The sequence below is a fragment of the Cricetulus griseus genome, chromosome 3 (genome assembly GCF_003668045.3).
Source record: "Cricetulus griseus strain 17A/GY chromosome 3, alternate assembly CriGri-PICRH-1.0, whole genome shotgun sequence".
Lineage (NCBI taxonomy): Eukaryota > Metazoa > Chordata > Mammalia > Rodentia > Cricetidae > Cricetulus > Cricetulus griseus.
The window spans coordinates 29,589,412-29,607,115 of NC_048596.1; the positions used below are offsets into that span (position 1 = coordinate 29,589,412).

Below are 17,704 nucleotides of genomic sequence, written 5' to 3' on the forward strand. Positions count from 1 at the left end.
TACTTTCATATAAGTAGGGAAAACATTAGAGAGAAAGTCACTCAGCATTTATCAGATTTAGGACTCTGCCAATTTTAAATTTCACCTGCATTGTAGAAGAGGGATAAATGTGGAAAACTGGATCTTGGTTTGAACTATGGTAACTTTTATCATCTCTTGGTTAGGACAGTATGAAGTTTTCGAAGCTCTTTGAATGATCTCTACAATTTAAGCCAGGAGATGAAAAGTTGGGGCTGGAGAGATGGGTCAATGGCTGGAGCAATGCACTCTTACAAAGGGCCCAATTTGATTCCCAGCATCCATGTAGGATTGAGCACAACCACCTGTAAGTCCAGCCGTAGCAGATCAGTTGCCTCTTCTAGACTTTGCAGGCTTGCAGGCACGTGCATGCATGTACACACACATGTATGAGGACACACACATGCCTGAGGACACACACACACACACACACACACACACACACACACACACACACTCACACACACACTTAAAGTAAATCTTAAATAAAATAAATGAAATTGATTGGCAAAAAGGCTAAACTACTTGCTGGCCCTTAAGTGAAGCTTGGTTGACCTAAAGATTTGCTGTTTCACTGGTCCTCTCAGGTGGCCTAGGGCTTCCTTTAAGAAAGGATTTATGGTTTTGTCTCAAGTGAAGTTTAGAACCCAGACAGTTGTTGGGCGTTGGTGGTGTACACCTTTAATCCCAGCACTCGGGAGGTAGAGGCAGGCAGATCTCTGTGAGTTTGAAGCCAGCCTGGTCTACAAGAGCTAGTTCCAGGGCAACCTCCAAAGCAATACAGAGAAACCCCATCTCATAAAACCAAAACGAAAAAAACAAAAAAAGAACCCAGACAGTTTTATAAAAACAGATTATTGTTTCTACATTGCCAGTTATGTCCTGGGGCCTTCCTGGGGCCCCATGGTTTTAAATGTCATAGAAATGCTGTCACCATGACTCCTCTCCTGCTTCCACTACCATACAGTCACTTTCCCCTAGTCTCTCCATCCCAATGGCACACCCACTCTCACAGACACTTGAACCCGAATCCCATATTCTATCCTTCAGTTCTGGGTGCACTCACACTTTAAATGCCTTATCTAGTCACGATGCTCCCCTCTTCCAGCTTCCCCAGTATGTCTATCTAGTTCTTAATCCTTTCTGTTACTTTCTTGTGATCCCTCATCGGGTCATCATCAGTCATCACTCCTTATCTAGGTCTAGAATGTACTTCAACCTTCTACAAGGTTTCCCTCTTTCAGCCCCGGCTCAACTGTTGTTCACTGTCTATCCAACAGCCATAACAATGCTTCAAAATCCATAAAGCTAATTAAAATTCTTTTCTCCTTCTAGGTCGTTATGTTAGTAAATTCTGATTCTTCAGCAGGGATGATGTTCTCCAGTTATACTGACTTTAACTATTTTATCTCCTTCCCCTTCTGGAGTTTTCTTACTCTCTTTCAAACATGCCAAACATCAAATTTGTTTTAATTTTAGGAATTTTGTGCTTTCTATTTGTTGCTTTTTTCCCATTAATAACCTTGTTTGGGTCTGATTGTCTTGACCGAATATTTCATCCAAATGTCAGATCCAATTTTACTTTCTCAGACAGTATTTTCTTAAAACAGTCAAATTCAAGTAGCATTCTCTTCACATACCTATCCCTCCTTGGTTTTATGTTTTCAACATCTTTACTTCATCTTTGTGTTTGTGTTCTATGGGAACAGCAGATACCTTGATATATTTCTATCTCCTGAGCAGTATTCAATACATATTAATGAAATTAGTTAACTAATAAACTTTATCTCTGTGAACTTTAATACATCACACAGTAATAAGCCTAAATAAATGTTTAGCCAGATCATTTTCACCATGGAAAGATCTAGCATTTTATCCAGTTTGGCTAACTTGTGCAATACTCAATTAAATAAATTTGATAGGAAACAGACACAGGTGAATTTCTGGATTCATTCTGAGTCTAGAAGATGAGGAACTTACCTAATTTCATAATTATTAAGTTGCTTGATTGCATTCTTGGCTTCCTGCTTATTTGAGAACGTTACAAATGCATAGCCTCTGTTGTTGCCATTAAAATCCATCATCATTCTCATTTCATAAATTTTACCAATCTGCAATGAATAGAAACAAAACATTCCTATTTACAGATTTATCCTCCCAAATGTATATGTGGGTACACACACACACACACACACACACACACACACACACACACACACGATGTTTACTGAACTGTCTCCTGCCATATTTGACATTTGTATCCATGGGGGATGGTTTGCATACTTTTATGGTGGCTTCAGATTAGTTATCTAACTCTTGGGAAAAACCAAGATTAAAATATAGACAAATGGCATTTCAGCCCCAGCTGATGAATTGTGCTTCTGGTTGAGCAAATGACCTTTGTCATACAACTATCTGGAGATTTATGTACTGTCTTAGGGAGACCAAAATGCATTTGTCTTCAGAAGTACATTTTCTTGCTAGATTCACACAGGCCTTGTGAGTTGTCTTCTAATGTCTCCCTGGATTGACCTTTACTTGGTTATAGTCTGTCACTGACATTTAAAACAGGAAACACGGATACTCATTGGGGACCTGCTAAACTAACTTCCTGGCTGCCATGATGTCAGAATGAATATAATGTACCTCATAGGGAGGTCTCTTATTTTAGCAATTTCTAGGTTGGAAAGGAATGCTAGTCTTAATACAACTGACAGGAAATCAGAACCTCACAGTAAAAGAGCACTTGCTTTCCGTCCATTCTATCACCCTTCTGCTTGCCCTTACTCTCCTTCTCCTGGACTCCTACTATCTTGAACTAATCCAAGCTAGGCAGTTTATTACCCCCAACTTCTGTAAGCAGGGTGGTTCAAACATACAGTAGGTCTATGCGAGGAGATGCCAGTAAGCCTGTTCATTCCTCAGTTCTTGGCTGCTCTCTGAATAACCTCACTCTACTCAACTCTAAAGAACTCATTGAGAAGCATCTATTTATTCTCCATGGAAGAGTGAATGTTTTCCTCTGGTTCATGTGTCACCCATTCTCATTCTCATGTTCAGAATAAAAACATGTACAGGGTTTTTGGTATGCTCTCTGAGATTCTGTGTATAAAATCAGTGGCTTTGAACCGAAGGCTGCACATCATGACAACTGATTTTTGTCATTTAGGGGAAGAGCCAAATTCTCATGCTAAATGCACCTGGCAAAGTATTAAAAATTAACTTTAAGACTGTATTTTTTTCTAAAATTTTGAGAATAGTATCAAAATGCCGTTTGGAATGAAGGAAATATTTTCCTTAGTAATCATGTGAGGACATTGAATAACTATGTTCTTAATATGTTCAGTGCATTAAGTAAGATAACCTTACTCAATCGAGTCTACTTGCAGAAGAAAATTTTATTTGAATAAATACATACAGGCACAAATTTAAGCTATGACAAGCATGCATAATTTCTTATATGAAATGCTGCACTTTATAAAGTCATATTAAGATGTCAAGTTGGAGCAGTATCTTATGTTTGACAATTGCTGTACTGTTCTGTATTGTTAGATACATTGAATTTGCAGTGATTCAGATGACAAGAGAGAGACGGGGAAGAGATATGAAATTTGAGAGTTGTCAGCCATGGTTGTTCAAGTTATCAGTTCAACAAGGCAAAGAGCTGGGCAAAGGCACAGGTAATAAGGGGACAATCATTAGTGGATGGGAAGATTTCAATGCTGTCCATATTTGATGTGAGGTATGTGGGGAGAGAATCATCAACCTGGGCACTGGGGAGATGGCACAGTGGGTGAAGTGCTTGCCCTATAAGCATGAAGACCTATGTGAAGCCAGATACAACAGAACACATCTGTAATCCCAGGGCTCCGACAGTGAGCTGAGAGGCTGGGACAGGAGAAATCTGGAAGTCCATGAGCTAGCTAGCCTTGGTTATACAAGTAGTTAACAATAAGAGACCCTGACTCAAACAAAATAAAGGTGAAGACAGACACCAATGCTATCTTCTGACCTCCACACATGTGTTGTGTTGCCTTCATCCACACTCACACACATGAACATAAACACACAAACACACATTGTGTACATACATTTTACATAGAGCTTTTTAAAAAGTTGAAAAATAGTAAAGGCAAACCAAAGAGAATAATATTTTTTCTCCTGAAACAAAAACTTAAATTTGGACTCACTTTTTCACACAATGGTATGAGTTCATCCTCAAAAAGGTCCCGGGGAAGTTTTCCAATAAAAATTTCGCAGCCTCTTTCTGGGGGTGCAGCATCCCAGCCTGGTGGAGGACCACCGTATTTTCTTTGTCCATTTTCCTGTGTGTCCAGGGAAGATGATGGATGAGGGAGAGAGGAAAACATCAAAATCTTTAGTTTGTTTTCCTTATTTTTAAAAAATCATTTTAGTTAAGGTCTATTTGAGGAACTATGTCATTGTCAAGTAATAGTAGTTGACATGCAGAAGATAAGAATTAAAGACTTGTCTATGTCTATATGAATCTTAACCCTTCTCTGCCTCAAAGGCTTGCTCAAGATAAACATGATTGACACTTGTAAAATGCTGAACAATACAAGAAGTTATTCAATGTCTTTACACAATTTCTCATCAGGTACAATGTTTTAGAGTGAGAGTATGTACCTTAATACAGAAAAGTGATCCAAAACCCACTTCAGGTCTAGACAAAGAAATGAAGTCTGGCTTTATGTCTTGTCTTTTGTTTTAAGTGATTATTTTTGTCGTTTCATCTTACTGTAGTAAAATACCTAACTCAGTCCCAGTTTCTTAATGATTAAGTAGGTTGTCCAGTTGTATAAATGTCCCAAAGGCATGCCATTTTGTGATCTGACAGTCACTGAGATCTGGGCTCTGATTTAACTTTATGGTTGTGTGTAGTGGCAGCACACTTAGAACTGGAGTGTACTGACTCCATTCTTTACTCACTAGCTGTGGGACTTTAGGCAAATAACTTTTCTCATGTGCAAAGTAGGTGTAATAGCAGTCTTTGCCCAGAGGGTAACCTGCATCAAATAGGCAAGGTTGGTCCCTTAGCCTATAATTAATACTCAGTTGTTATTGATTCTTTTCTTCCATCTTTCATAAGCCAAACAATATAGAGACCATCTAAATAGAAAGACATGAAGATTAACACTTGGAGATGTTCAATTGCTGCTGAAGGATTTAAGTCTGTTTCTAAAGATGACAGCATGGTAAGATGTTTCCTAATGCCTTTTTATGGGGTGGGGCAATGATGTTCTCACTTCAAAGAACACTGACTTCTGTATTTCTCTCAGACATAATAAATGTTGTTTTTGGAGAGGAATGACACTGGCATTTTCCTTCGGTGCCAACTATCTGTTTTCCAAGGGTTTAAAGACCAAAGTGTGGGCACAGTCTGAGGCGGCTGGTCTGCTGAAGTTGATTTGTTGGAGGAAGATAAACAAGCCACAATGCACTTCAGCATGGTTAGAATGCCAGTTTTATTGTGACTATTAAAGGTCTCAAATGATGACATTTATTACAAAAGTCACCATTAATACATTAGGTAGTTTTGTGCCAGGATGCATAGGGTTGTGTAGCAATCATAATATACAGAACAGAAAGAAAAAAAATGCTCCAGTGTATCACTCCCACCATCCTTAAAAGTAATTACTGGCAGAAAGTGCCTTCCCAAATGTGTTCTGTGTATACTTTTGAAAGGTATGTTTTAGTTTAAAAACATCATTTTTCGAGATGGCTGCTTATTGTTTAAAAAAGTGAAGCAGCTTGTAACATTACTTTTAGGCTCTATCTATACCAACTTCAGTTTTCAGTTATTTTTATTAAAAAATGATTTATTTTTTTATGTGATGAGCAATGCCATTTTGCCTGCATGAATGTCTGTATAAGGGTGTCAGATATCCTGGAATGGGAGTTATAAACAGTTGTGATGCCATGGGGATGCTGGGAATTGAAGTCAGGTCTGTTGGAAGAGCAGTCAGTGCTCTTAACCTTGTAGCCATCTCTCCAGCCCTCGTTTTCAATGATTTTGTCAGAGTTTGCTCTAACACCTTTTTTTTTTTAAATCACAGTTTTATTTTAATTTAAATTTTAAAAAATGTCTGTGGTCAGATTCACCTTTTTATTTTGAGTTAATTTATATGATTTTGTTTTAAATAATACAACAAAAGGATGTATTGCCCTGGTTACTTTTTGCTTCAAGCCATTGGGTATATTTCATCTTACTAAATCTTTAGAGTTTCTCCTATAGAATGCTTGTAATTTCTTACCCTATATTCTTAAAGAGTTATCAAGCAGCAAAACTTTGACATCACCAACAAACCTGAGAAATGACATATTTTATCTTAGTAAAACAACAACAACAACACCCTTCACCCCACCCCCACCCCTGCCAAGAAAGTGGTATCTGTACCTCAACTGAGAGTGTTCTAAACATGTCAATTTGACATCTGTTCAAAGTTTTCTTTTCTGGTTTTCTAGATAATACCTGGATATCAGCTTCCGAATGTCATATAGCATTCTAGCCTCAAAGCAGTGTCATGGCACAGGAGCTATTGCTGTCCCCATTTTGCAAAAGACACAAGGTTCCAGAGTAATTTGCTGAGGTCATAAGGTCATTATGCAGAGAAGCCAGGGTTTGAACACAGGAAGTCAGCCTGAATTCATCGGCTTAATACCTACATATTACAGCCTTGATGCTGGAGGGCCTAGGGACTTACAAACAACACAGACGTTAAACTCAACCTAAGAAAATGTCTGTTCTGCCATTAATTAGAAAGTGCTCTGCCTCACTTAAAACTCTTTCCAACTCCCAGTCATTCAGTTACACATTTTGGGAAGAATATATGAATGTATAAATTCCCTCTGTATAAAATTCCCTCCCTGAGCCAAATGTCACCATTTGGGTGATGGCTATCCCTCCTATATTCTTTCTTGTACATTTCAGATATTTATATACCTAACTAATTGTTAGATTACACAGCATAAATTTGTACAATATGTTTACCCCTTAGATTGAGGGAATTGAACTCATATTCCATAGTGGCAAAGTGGCTCTTCTAGAATCTTTGATTACATGAGTTTCCTTTGAATTGAAAATAAACAAGCAATGAGCAGAGTGACCCTTTTAAGGCTCATTTATATTGTCTTCATTGCTGTAGTTGCTGAAAATAATAATGTATATGGGTATGAGAGCTCCATTTGCTTATGTGCTTTAGAAGCTTATTAATTGTATTTTTATGGTTTCTATAAACACATGAAAGAAAATACCCAGTAATAGTTTTGGGCATTGCAGAGTCCAACCAGTCTAGAGATGCCCTGAAGTTCAAGCAATGGGGAACATTTGCCCTGGGAACCACCCACTAGGCTTGGAATGCACCAGCAGAAGTCCAGAGCAATTTGAGGCAGGCGCTGGGCATTAGTCACAGGGTCAGAATAGCTTCCATCACTCTGCAAGGACAGTGGACTGGTATTTCAGGCCCTATTTTTATAGCTCAGGAGTTTAAAATAGGTAAAGCCAGACTAAATCTGTGCCTTTCTCTTCTGGATGATGTCTTCAGGGCCTCATTCTCCTCAGCAACACAAACATATTAATAGTTTAGAAAAAGACTAGAAATACTTTCTTAGAATTTTTTTTTTTTTTAATATGAGAGGATGTTTATCAAACTCTGGGAACTTTTACCTTTCTTTACAGGCAGCTTCTCAAACCCCTTTCTGTTTTTGCACCCACATAAATAGGTAGAAAACTTTAAACTGTCTAATTAAAAACTGAAGACCCAGTCCTAGCTATGAATCCTGTTTCTTTTTTAGGTATTGCATGCTGAGGCTGCCTAGTAACTTAGCCTATGTCAAGAGTGTTTAGAATTCCCTCCTCCACAGATATTTCAAGTTCTTCATGATGAAATTGTGGCTACCATCTTCTTGACCTTGAATAGAACCAGATTACAGTTTGATAGGTCATTCTGAGAAATAAATCTTAGAATTAATGCTACAAACAAATTGTTTATTTTGTCCATCATGCTTCAGAACCTATTACCTTCTGAAGGCGTCAAAGATGTCAGCTATTTGCTTTTCCAGCTTTCTTTGCAGCTTGGGTGACTGTGGTTCTTAGTAGTAATAAAACTGAATTCTGGTACAAAATTTGTAAAAGTTCAAACTTGAGTATTGAGCACTTGGTGGTGGTAGGTAAAATTTTTCTCATCGTTATAAATCTGTGATGTTATTTTGGGTTTCATTCACACAAATTTTCCCTTAACCTGGTTCTCAAAATCCAAACTTTCATCAGCATCTGGGCATGGAACCTTGTGAAATTTAAATACGTGTACATATGAGCAATGCATGATATATGTAATATATGCATATATAATATATAATAATGGATATATATTTGCAATTATAACATGTTGAGTTCATTTAGAGTTGCTTGTATGCATGGATGTAGCAATAATAAAGAAGGAAAGATCATGAATTTGAGAGGGAGTTGGGAGTATGGACATGGGAGAATTTGGAGGGAAAGAGGAAAGGGTAGCAATGATGTTAATACAGTACTCAGTTATGAAATTCTCAAAAAATTTAAATGAAAAACATCCAAATTTTTAAAGACATAATACCCTTCTTAACATCAGATTTTCTGTTTGACTAGCCAGAATTGACTCCTGTTATTTACACATAAAAGAAACGACAACAAAACAACAGTTCGATATCATTGAGCCAGGCATTATGTACGTCTACGAATGCATTAACTCATACAGTCTTCCTCATGTGTGAATGAGGTACCCCAGACACAGAGTGCACCTAAACTCATGCGCATAGTATTCATGGCAGAGACACAAGTGAAATCTAAGACCACGCTTTTAGTCATGGCATTGTTCTCCATGGTTCATGATTTATGAGCCCATATTCTCATTTTATGGGGAAAAAACACAGGAATGCTGTGTTCTGCCCACCTGTAGTTCTAGATATGCATCTTGACGTATTGCTCCAATATCTAGGTGCCTGTTGTATTTTAGATATAAACAGGTGAGGAACTTGGCAGACACAGTCATATGTTCTGGGCTTTTACCATCTGTAATTTAACTGGTAGCCTCTGCATGTAAACTGCAGATAGTGACTTCCATGTGGGGTTGTGTCAATAACCATGGAGTACTGAAAGATTTCGTGTCAACAAAAAGTTTCTCAATGCCCAAGGACCAAAAAAATGAATTCAAAATCAAATGCACGATGAGTCCCTGTTTCTGGGAGGGCTCTCCTGTTGCTGCATCCTGAAACTTTGCTGCAGCCTTGTTTGTAAACACAAGGCATCTGCGCTGCCCATTGTGCCACTGAGCGCTACCCAATACACCTGCACTCAGGTTCAACACTATCATATCTTACAAATTACAGTGTTTTTTACTTACACACAAAAGTTTCTCATTTGGCAGAAACATAATGGTTTAATTATGGGAAATGACAATATTTCCTTACCCTCATCCCTCAGCATGTGAGCATTAAGTTAGTATATCTTTGGATTTTATTATGTTAGAATGCTTGATTTTTAAAATTTTCTGTCTGAGTTACTGACTTGCCAGGTTTCACAAAATAATCATTAGATGGATTTTGACTTGATTTTGGGACACAGTTTCCAGACATTTTTGAAATGGCCTGACCTCTGCTATTTTGTACTGTGTGTGTTTATGATGCGGCATTCTCAGAATGGGTGATTACAAAATCAAAATATCAATCACTTCTCAAAACCATTAATGATGCTCTGTGTCTTGCAGAACCAAAATTTCAGCCAAGATTTAATTATTGATGCAATGCAAGCACATCATCTCAGAGATAGCATTTGCTTTCATTTTTGACCCATGATAAAGTTATATATCAAAGGATACTTTCTGAAATAAATAGCACTTAGGAAACTCTTGAAATTGTTTAAAAGCAAAGTCCAAAGTTAAAAACCCCTGTCTGTGTCTCTGAATGTTTGGGTCATGAAGTTCATACTAATTTTTAAGTTGATGAAATAGAGCACCTCTGTGCTTCTAGTCTGAGGGATAGCACCACAATGCCTCGCTTGTGCCCATGCTGATCCTTCTGCTGAAGATCTCTTGTGCTGAGTTTCTATTAGGGGATTTAAGTACCGATTCATTGTTATTTGAAAACAGCGGCAGGATCACATGCCTTTCCTGGGATGATGGAGTTCCCACAGATGTTGGACCCACTCACAAAGTGGCTCACAGAACTGTCCCTTCATTTGGAGGCTTCCACACTGCACCAACATCTCTATCTAGAAGAAGCAAGTCTCCTTTGAGCTTTAAAATAAAATTGGCCTGTGAGTGGCTGCAGAGACAAGTGGGAGGAAGCTCCTGTCTTCAAGAATTTGACTTGTTCAACTATATGTTCATACAACTGACGCAGATGGTCTAAGTCCTTGGATAACCCAGGAAGGAAGGGGTGACCAGAACACACAACAGAAGAGAAAGGACCAAGAAGCTATGTTTTATCAGGAAGTCCAGTTTCTATGTCTTGAGTCTATGTTTATGTGCAGTGATGGAAAAGACTAAGTCAATGCTGCTCTGGTTTTTCTGCCTGCCTTTTTCTGAGCCAGTGTAGGTGAAAGAAACTAGTCACCTCTGTGATTCTCACGTTGATCTGGACTCTATCATTATTTGATGACCTTTGTCTTCTTTTATAGTTTCTGATTTCACATGTGTGTTATCAGGTGTCTGTGCAACTTCTTACATCTTCCTGAGCCATGTGCGTGGACATCCTCCTATTGTTTTACTTCAGTTCGTATATACCCTTTAGGTGACATGAATCTCTGCAATCAGCATAATGTTAGGTCTTGTGTTTTTTCATCTAGACTGAAAACTCAGTTTATTTATATCTAGGTTAATTATTGATTTTAAAAGACTTATTACCTCCATTTAGTTGCTTTGTAAATTACTTATTCATTCCTTTTTTACTTTCTCTCTTTTGGTTAAGCAGTGTGTCTCTGGTAGAGTATTTTCATTTCTTTATTTTTAAATGTATCTGTAATGAGGGATTTTTTTTTCTGTTTTTGTTTTTTGAGACAGGTTTTCTCTGTGAAGCCCTGGCTGTCCTGGAACTCACTTTGTAGACCAGGCTGGCCTTGAACTCAGAGATCTGCCTCCTCTATCTCCCACATGCTGTGTAATGAGAGCTTTAAAAAAGATTAATTTTAATTTTATGTGTACTTCTCAAATACCCTGTGTATATGGGTTTTTTATTGTATGAACGTTGGTGTAACATATGTGTGTGTGGCACCCACAGAGGCCAGAAATGGGCATTGGATGTTCTGGAACTGGAGGTACAGATGATTGTTAACCACCATTTGGGTGCTGGCAATCAAACTCCAGTGTTTTTAAGCACTGGGTCATCATCACCCAGCTTCCTGCAATGAGTTTTTACTTTGTGATTATCAAGAGGCTCATAGAAAAAACTCTATAGATTTAACATTATTTTTAACCAATAACTGTGCTCACATTTTTAAAAGGAAATTGTTGACGTTACTATTTATACCTTGGTGTTACATATTTCTCATTGCGAATATTACTATTATTACTGTCAGTAGGACCATCACTATTTTTGTAGAGGTAGAGGTGAATTAATCTCCTAGAATCTTGTGCATTGGCCTGGGTGTTTACCAGTGAGGTTTTTTGTTTGTTTGTTTTGTTTTATACCATCGGTAGTTTTCCTATCACTCTTCAGTATCTTTTTGTCCTCAGGATCTCCCATTAACACTTCTTCTAAGAGAAGCTTGATGATGACGACTTCTGTCTGCTTCTCTTTGGGACACTCTTGACACCTCTGTCTCAAGGCTGCTTGTACTGGACACAGCATTCTTGGCTAGCAGTTTATTCCTTCAGAACTTTGACTATATTACTCTCTCCCAGCTTGTAAGGTTTCTGATTTTAAGTACAACCGACTCTCTTGTGTCTCAAGTACTGCTCTTCTGGTGGCGGTCTTTCAGGATCACCTTTATCCCATACACACACACACACACACACACACACACACACACACACACACACGTACATGCACACATATATATATATATATGTATATGTAAAAATATATGTATATATATCATAAAAGCGTATAATTCCACAGAAACCCTCTTAATCAGTCAACATGTGACGTTTAAGGCTAAGAAGTAAAGATGCATGCCCGGTTAAAGGGAAGTGAGAGACGAATTAACATCGTTTTAAATGTGGCATTCTTTGAAGCAAATGTCTTCACTCCCCAAAGGTGTTACACATTTGACACATAATTTGGTTGAGATGTTGTTCCCTCTGCCAGCGGTGTTGGTATCTTCATGGCTGTTTGAGAGGTTTGCTTGCTCCCATGTCCTAACAGTGACATCTTGTCTGAAGAAGGGCACCGGCTTCCATCATGCAACCTGGTTTATGATTCAAATCCAAGGCACTGATATCTTTGATTGTTGCTGCTTTTTTGCTTGTTTTCTGTTTTCCAATGAGAATAATCTTCACAAAGGTAGAAACTACAGTCCTCTTTGTGGAGTCAATCAATATATCAATATGAGCAGGACAAAGGCTAGGTGCTTGAATTAGCATGAATGAGGGAAATGGAGAAGGTTGCATCTACTTCCCAGGACAAAGGGCTGACTGGCTTATCTATTTAACATACCAAAGCAGACCTGGCTGCCAGGTTCTCCCAGAATCCCTCAGTCCCTACCTGTTACAGGATGTGACTGGCATATCTGCCCCCACCTAATCTTCTCTAGTCCCGGAAGCAAGTGGGCTGGGGGCTGCCCTTCTCTCAGTGGCTCTTCCCTATAAAATCCACCCATTTTTGGCTATGCCAGTCTTTTTACCCTTTTTCTCTCTTGGCCTCTTGGCCCAGGCAACTCCTGTTTTGTCAGTGATTCCTCTCTTGCTTTCCCTTCCCGTCTCTCCTTTCATGGTCTGGTTTAGTCTGCCACCTGGACTCTTCCATCTGCCTGCTCTCTATCTTATCTCTACAACAAAGATCTCCATACTTTAGGAGTAGTCATATTCTTCTCCTTTTTATTTCTTCTCCTTCTCCTCATTTTAGGCTTTTAAACAAAATATCACATTTGAAATGTGAGAACCGTTTGCATACAACATTGAATTTGGATACAGACTACAGCCACACTTGACTGATGGATCATTGTTTACCAATCTGTGGTATGTAATCCCAGGGCAGTCCAACTATGAAGAGAAGGTCTATACTCTATCAGTATGAAACAAATATTAAACAAAGATTTGCCCAGTGATTCCGGGTACCCACCATCAAGATGAGATAGTGAAATTCTCTCTATGAAAATTGTCGAATTTTCCTAATTGAGTATTTATTATAGTTTTTTTTTCTACTTTAGGATACTTTCCCCCCTCAAATAATCCACAGTCAGTGTGGAAAGATTGCAAAATAAAGAAAATATCAGGCATGAAAAAGTATACTTAATAAAAGACAATATTTTATTTTCCAGTTTTAAATTCATGTATAGATAATTTCTTAAAACATGTTTTTTGCCTTTGACTCTCCTCAAAACAACATTTGTTGGCTTTGGAAATCTAGGAAATTTAACTAGGAGTAGAAAAATAGAAGGAAAAAAAAAACCTCAAATAACCTCACCACCCAGAGGCAAAGGCTGTTTGCACTGTAACACAATTTCCAAATATTTCTACATCAGGTAGTGCTGCTATGGAGCTTAAAGTTTAACTTGTTAGCCTTATATAATTTTTAAAAATAGCAATTATTTAAATCTTTCTGTTTTAAGGATGTGCATTGAGTTTCTTAGTCTCCAGAGAACTTTGATGAAGTGTTCAGGCACAAATATCCAAGAATATTCAGTTATATAAAAAGAGATGTTACAACTTATGCTCTTAATCCTCAGAAGCACACATTGTTGCATCAGTTGCCATATTAAGGGTTAGCTTATGTTATTAAGTAACTTGTAAAATTCTATTTTTGATAACTGTGTTTGTCCTGCTGGTGATAAGAGAACACAAACCCGTCACCTCTGTGTTTTGAATTTGATACCACACTGGAAAGACACAGAAAAGCAAGTCCTTCAAGTCAGAAGTTAACCAAAATCTTCATTTTTGTCCAGAGATTTAAAACAAACAACAACAACAACAACAACAACAAAAACTGATTCTGTCTTCTGTCCCTTTTGGTATCAGTTATTCCTTTATGTTGAAGTATTAGGACGACGAAAGAGATTTTCCTAAAACATAGAGCCTGAGGTTTTATCTTGATACACAGGTCTAGTCTTCACCTAAGGTGGCCATGAGCACACTCAGATGATACTGATTACAAAATCAAGGCTAAGAGTGCAAGGAGAAATTAAGGTCTCCAGCAATTAGGAAAATTGTTCATGATTGTACACTTCACACTTGATAAGGAGTAGGTGAGTTTATAGGCCTTCTGATTGTGTTATTTCCACATTTTGCAGCCCAAATCAAGAGAGATTTCCAATTCAAGATTATTTATTATGCATATATTTTAAAACACATTAAAGTATATATTATATATGCACACATATTTTTATTACATTTATTGGAACACTTAGGTCTAAGCAACTAGTTTTTTGGAATGCTAGGCTTCCATGTTATTGGAGAACTTCAGAACCAATAATCATTCTGCTATCAAATATACTTAGGTAGTGCTGCAAAGTTTAGGTACCCACAATATAGTTTTTGAATGCCTAGATATATTTATTTCTAAAATGACTATCATGGCTTACCTTCCATCGTCTCAAGAGGTGGCTGCTATTTAAATGAAGGAAGCCTGGGTCAAGAAAAGTCCTTGGGGAGTGGGTGTGGGGTGGGTTGGGGGCATGAGTGGGGACCTGGGAGGATGGGAGGGAGAGCAAACGGGGATTGGTATGTAAATTTTATAGTGTAAAATTAATAAACTTATATATAAAAAGAAAGGAACTTGTGGGCAGAGGAGGGTCCTAAGTCAGTGAAATTGGGCTGTGTCTGTGATCTTACAGTGGGTCACTACAGCTTCAAGTCCTCAGATCCTTGTGCCGGAACTGGTAAAGCATAAATCTCTTCCTACTCTCTTTTGCTTCATCCATCCTGCAGCTTCAAGGCCAAGTGAGAACTTGCAGTTAAAGAGCAAGGAATAGATCAGGAAATAGAAAAGAAATTCTTTCCCACTCTGATGTGTTTAGGACAGGGCCAGAATGTTGACCCTACATAATTACATTTGACTGAAATCTCAGCATTTTCACAAGAAAGCTCTTATTACCTTAATATTACTAAAATATCATGAGGCTTACCCTACCCTATGTGTGTGTGTGTGGGTGGGGGGCTGCATAGAGTAAAGCTGAATAGCAGTGTATGATGTAGGAGTTTCCCCTTAAATTTTGCTTATTGAAGAAAGTGGCTATGCAGTCATAATTTATTTAAGCATCTCCTTACTTTCATCTACTTAGGTTTGTGATAGCAAGGTATTCTATGGTGTTTTTGACAGATTTTTACGTACTTCTATCATGTTCTATATCACCAAAGAGGTGGACTAACCATAAGTGCCTAAAGATTGACTAATAGGTTTTAAAAGTGTTTGAATGCTTTCCCAGTGCTGCAATTATAAAAATGAAGAAAAAAATTGTTTAAAAAAGAAAGACCATCTTTATAGCTAACTGTACTTGAAGACATGTGAAAGACAAATTACATTAAATATATTTGTTTTATAGACTAAATTCTTTAGAATTATCAGTGATTGTTTGAGTGTTGTGGAAAGATAACATAGATATTTAAATTATCCATTCATTTTAGAGATAAAAACATTTATAGTTCATTGATTTTAAAATAGCTCAGCTTTTGGTAAGTACTATAACATATAGTTCAGTGTTTCCCTTGACTTAATGAAACTTTAAAAAGTCAACTATGGAATAACAAAAACCCATGAAATATTTAAAAAGTCTGACAAGCACTCTTTATTGGGATGAAAAATATAAATACTTGAGGCATTGTATCGTGCATAACAATGCATTTATGATTTATAGTATGAGAATAAGTAAACCTAGGGCATTTCCAACAATATAACAATATGATAGCTAATAAAAGGCAGGATTGGCATATTTTATTACTACTTAGATGTACCATTTGTATTGATAATGGTAGGTAGATTTGAGTTCATTGGAAAAGTATGTTGGTGAAAAACTAATAGTTGGTGAATTCACAATGTCTTACTACAAAAGGGGTATTGTGTATTCTAATGGAATATTTTTTTATGTATCTAATACCAGCCTGCTCTTTAATGTAGCATATATTCCATAAGAGAAGTTATCGCAATGACAATAATCATATGTAAATAACTCCTAACAACTAGCCTTTTTGTGGCCCCCGTTTTCTTTTGTTTTTTTCAAAAGGACCAACATGGACAGAAGTGATTGTTATATGTCCTAGAGTGGGCAAGCTGTAATAGCTAGGCTGACAAAATGTTACCTTCTTGGAAGCCACATCTTGGAGTCTTCCTTCATCTTCAGGGACCTTTGTTTTCTACCAATTCCTGTAACATTAGCTAAGCTCATCCTCACTAAGAACTGGGGGTTCTAGTTGCCTTTTCATATTGTAAAATATACTTTCAACTGTAATAGTCTCTATTACTATGGATAATGGTTCTATTTTCAAGCAACAAGTTACGGTTGAGTGTATAATCCAGGGGAGAAGGAACTTCATCTACAAGGTCGCCTTCAGAGCTGAAAAGAAAGCTCTGTGAGATGTATACAGGGGCTTCTGGAATTCTATATCAAGGGACACTAGTGTTTCCAGGACTCTGAATTCAGTGTTGAGTCTCAGCAGACATCACAAGAAGTTCCTACCTGGACCAAGCTATATCCTGTGCGCTGGACCAGTGCGCGGAGGGCTGCTTCCTTCTGGGTGCCGCTCAATCCATCCCCGGATTTGTGATTTGATTCCATTGACAGTGATTATCAGCAAAAAATCAGGTTAATTAGGGTTGCTCACTGAAACCAAATTTAAGATAAATTAAGTATATTGCTATAGCCAAGTCCACAATTGCCCATCATGTGCCGGGCATTTTTAGGATAGGCCTATAAATGACTCATTAAGGTTATAGCTGCTAAGAGCTTCATTCAAACAAGCCTTGCCAAACATATTTAAAATTATGCTTTTATAATTATATATAATTTTAAAATGTGAAACCTTTAGAAACAAAAACTGAAGAGTACCCATTCTCTAAAGCATATCCACCCATTCTCAGTTCAATTACCTTAAGATGTCACTAAATATACAAACAAATTAGCTCATGTCAATTAAAAGGATGTGAAGAGATGGCTTAGCAGTAAGACTACTTGGGGCTCAGACATGAAAACCTAAGTTCAAGTTCCCTGATCATGTACAAAGTTTGTAACCCTAGCACCATGGTGGCATCTCTGGAGCTTGCTTGCCACCAGCCTAGCTCTGGGCTCAGCAAAAGACCCTGTTTCAAGAAAATGAGGTGGAGAGTGATGGAGCAGGGTGCCTGATGTCTTCCTCTGGCCTTAAGTGTGTACTTGCACATCATACACCCATGCATATAACACACACACACACACACACACACACACACACAGAGAGGAAGGGAGGGAGGGAGGAAGAAAGAATATGAACGATATGTACAGATTTGGGAAGAAGAGGCTGTCACTACTAGCATACTTGATTAAGTATGCTAAGGTAGAAAA

At 37.8% G+C, this 17,704-nt stretch overlaps 1 protein-coding gene across 2 annotated transcripts in view; it reads right to left on the minus strand.

The window, feature by feature from the left end:
- The window catches only part of A1cf (APOBEC1 complementation factor), a 45,562-nt gene extending 28,620 nt beyond the window's left edge, over positions 1-16,942 (minus strand). For both annotated transcript variants that reach the window (XM_035443094.1, XM_035443093.1), the window contains exons 1-3: positions 16,844-16,942; positions 4,209-4,343; positions 1,999-2,129 (exon numbers count right to left, since the gene is read on the minus strand). In XM_035443094.1, coding sequence (XP_035298985.1) covers positions 1,999-2,129; positions 4,209-4,343; positions 16,844-16,942 — 365 coding nt within the window. The remainder of the gene's footprint in view (positions 1-1,998; positions 2,130-4,208; positions 4,344-16,843) is intronic.
- Between the last annotated feature and the right edge of the window lie 762 nt (positions 16,943-17,704).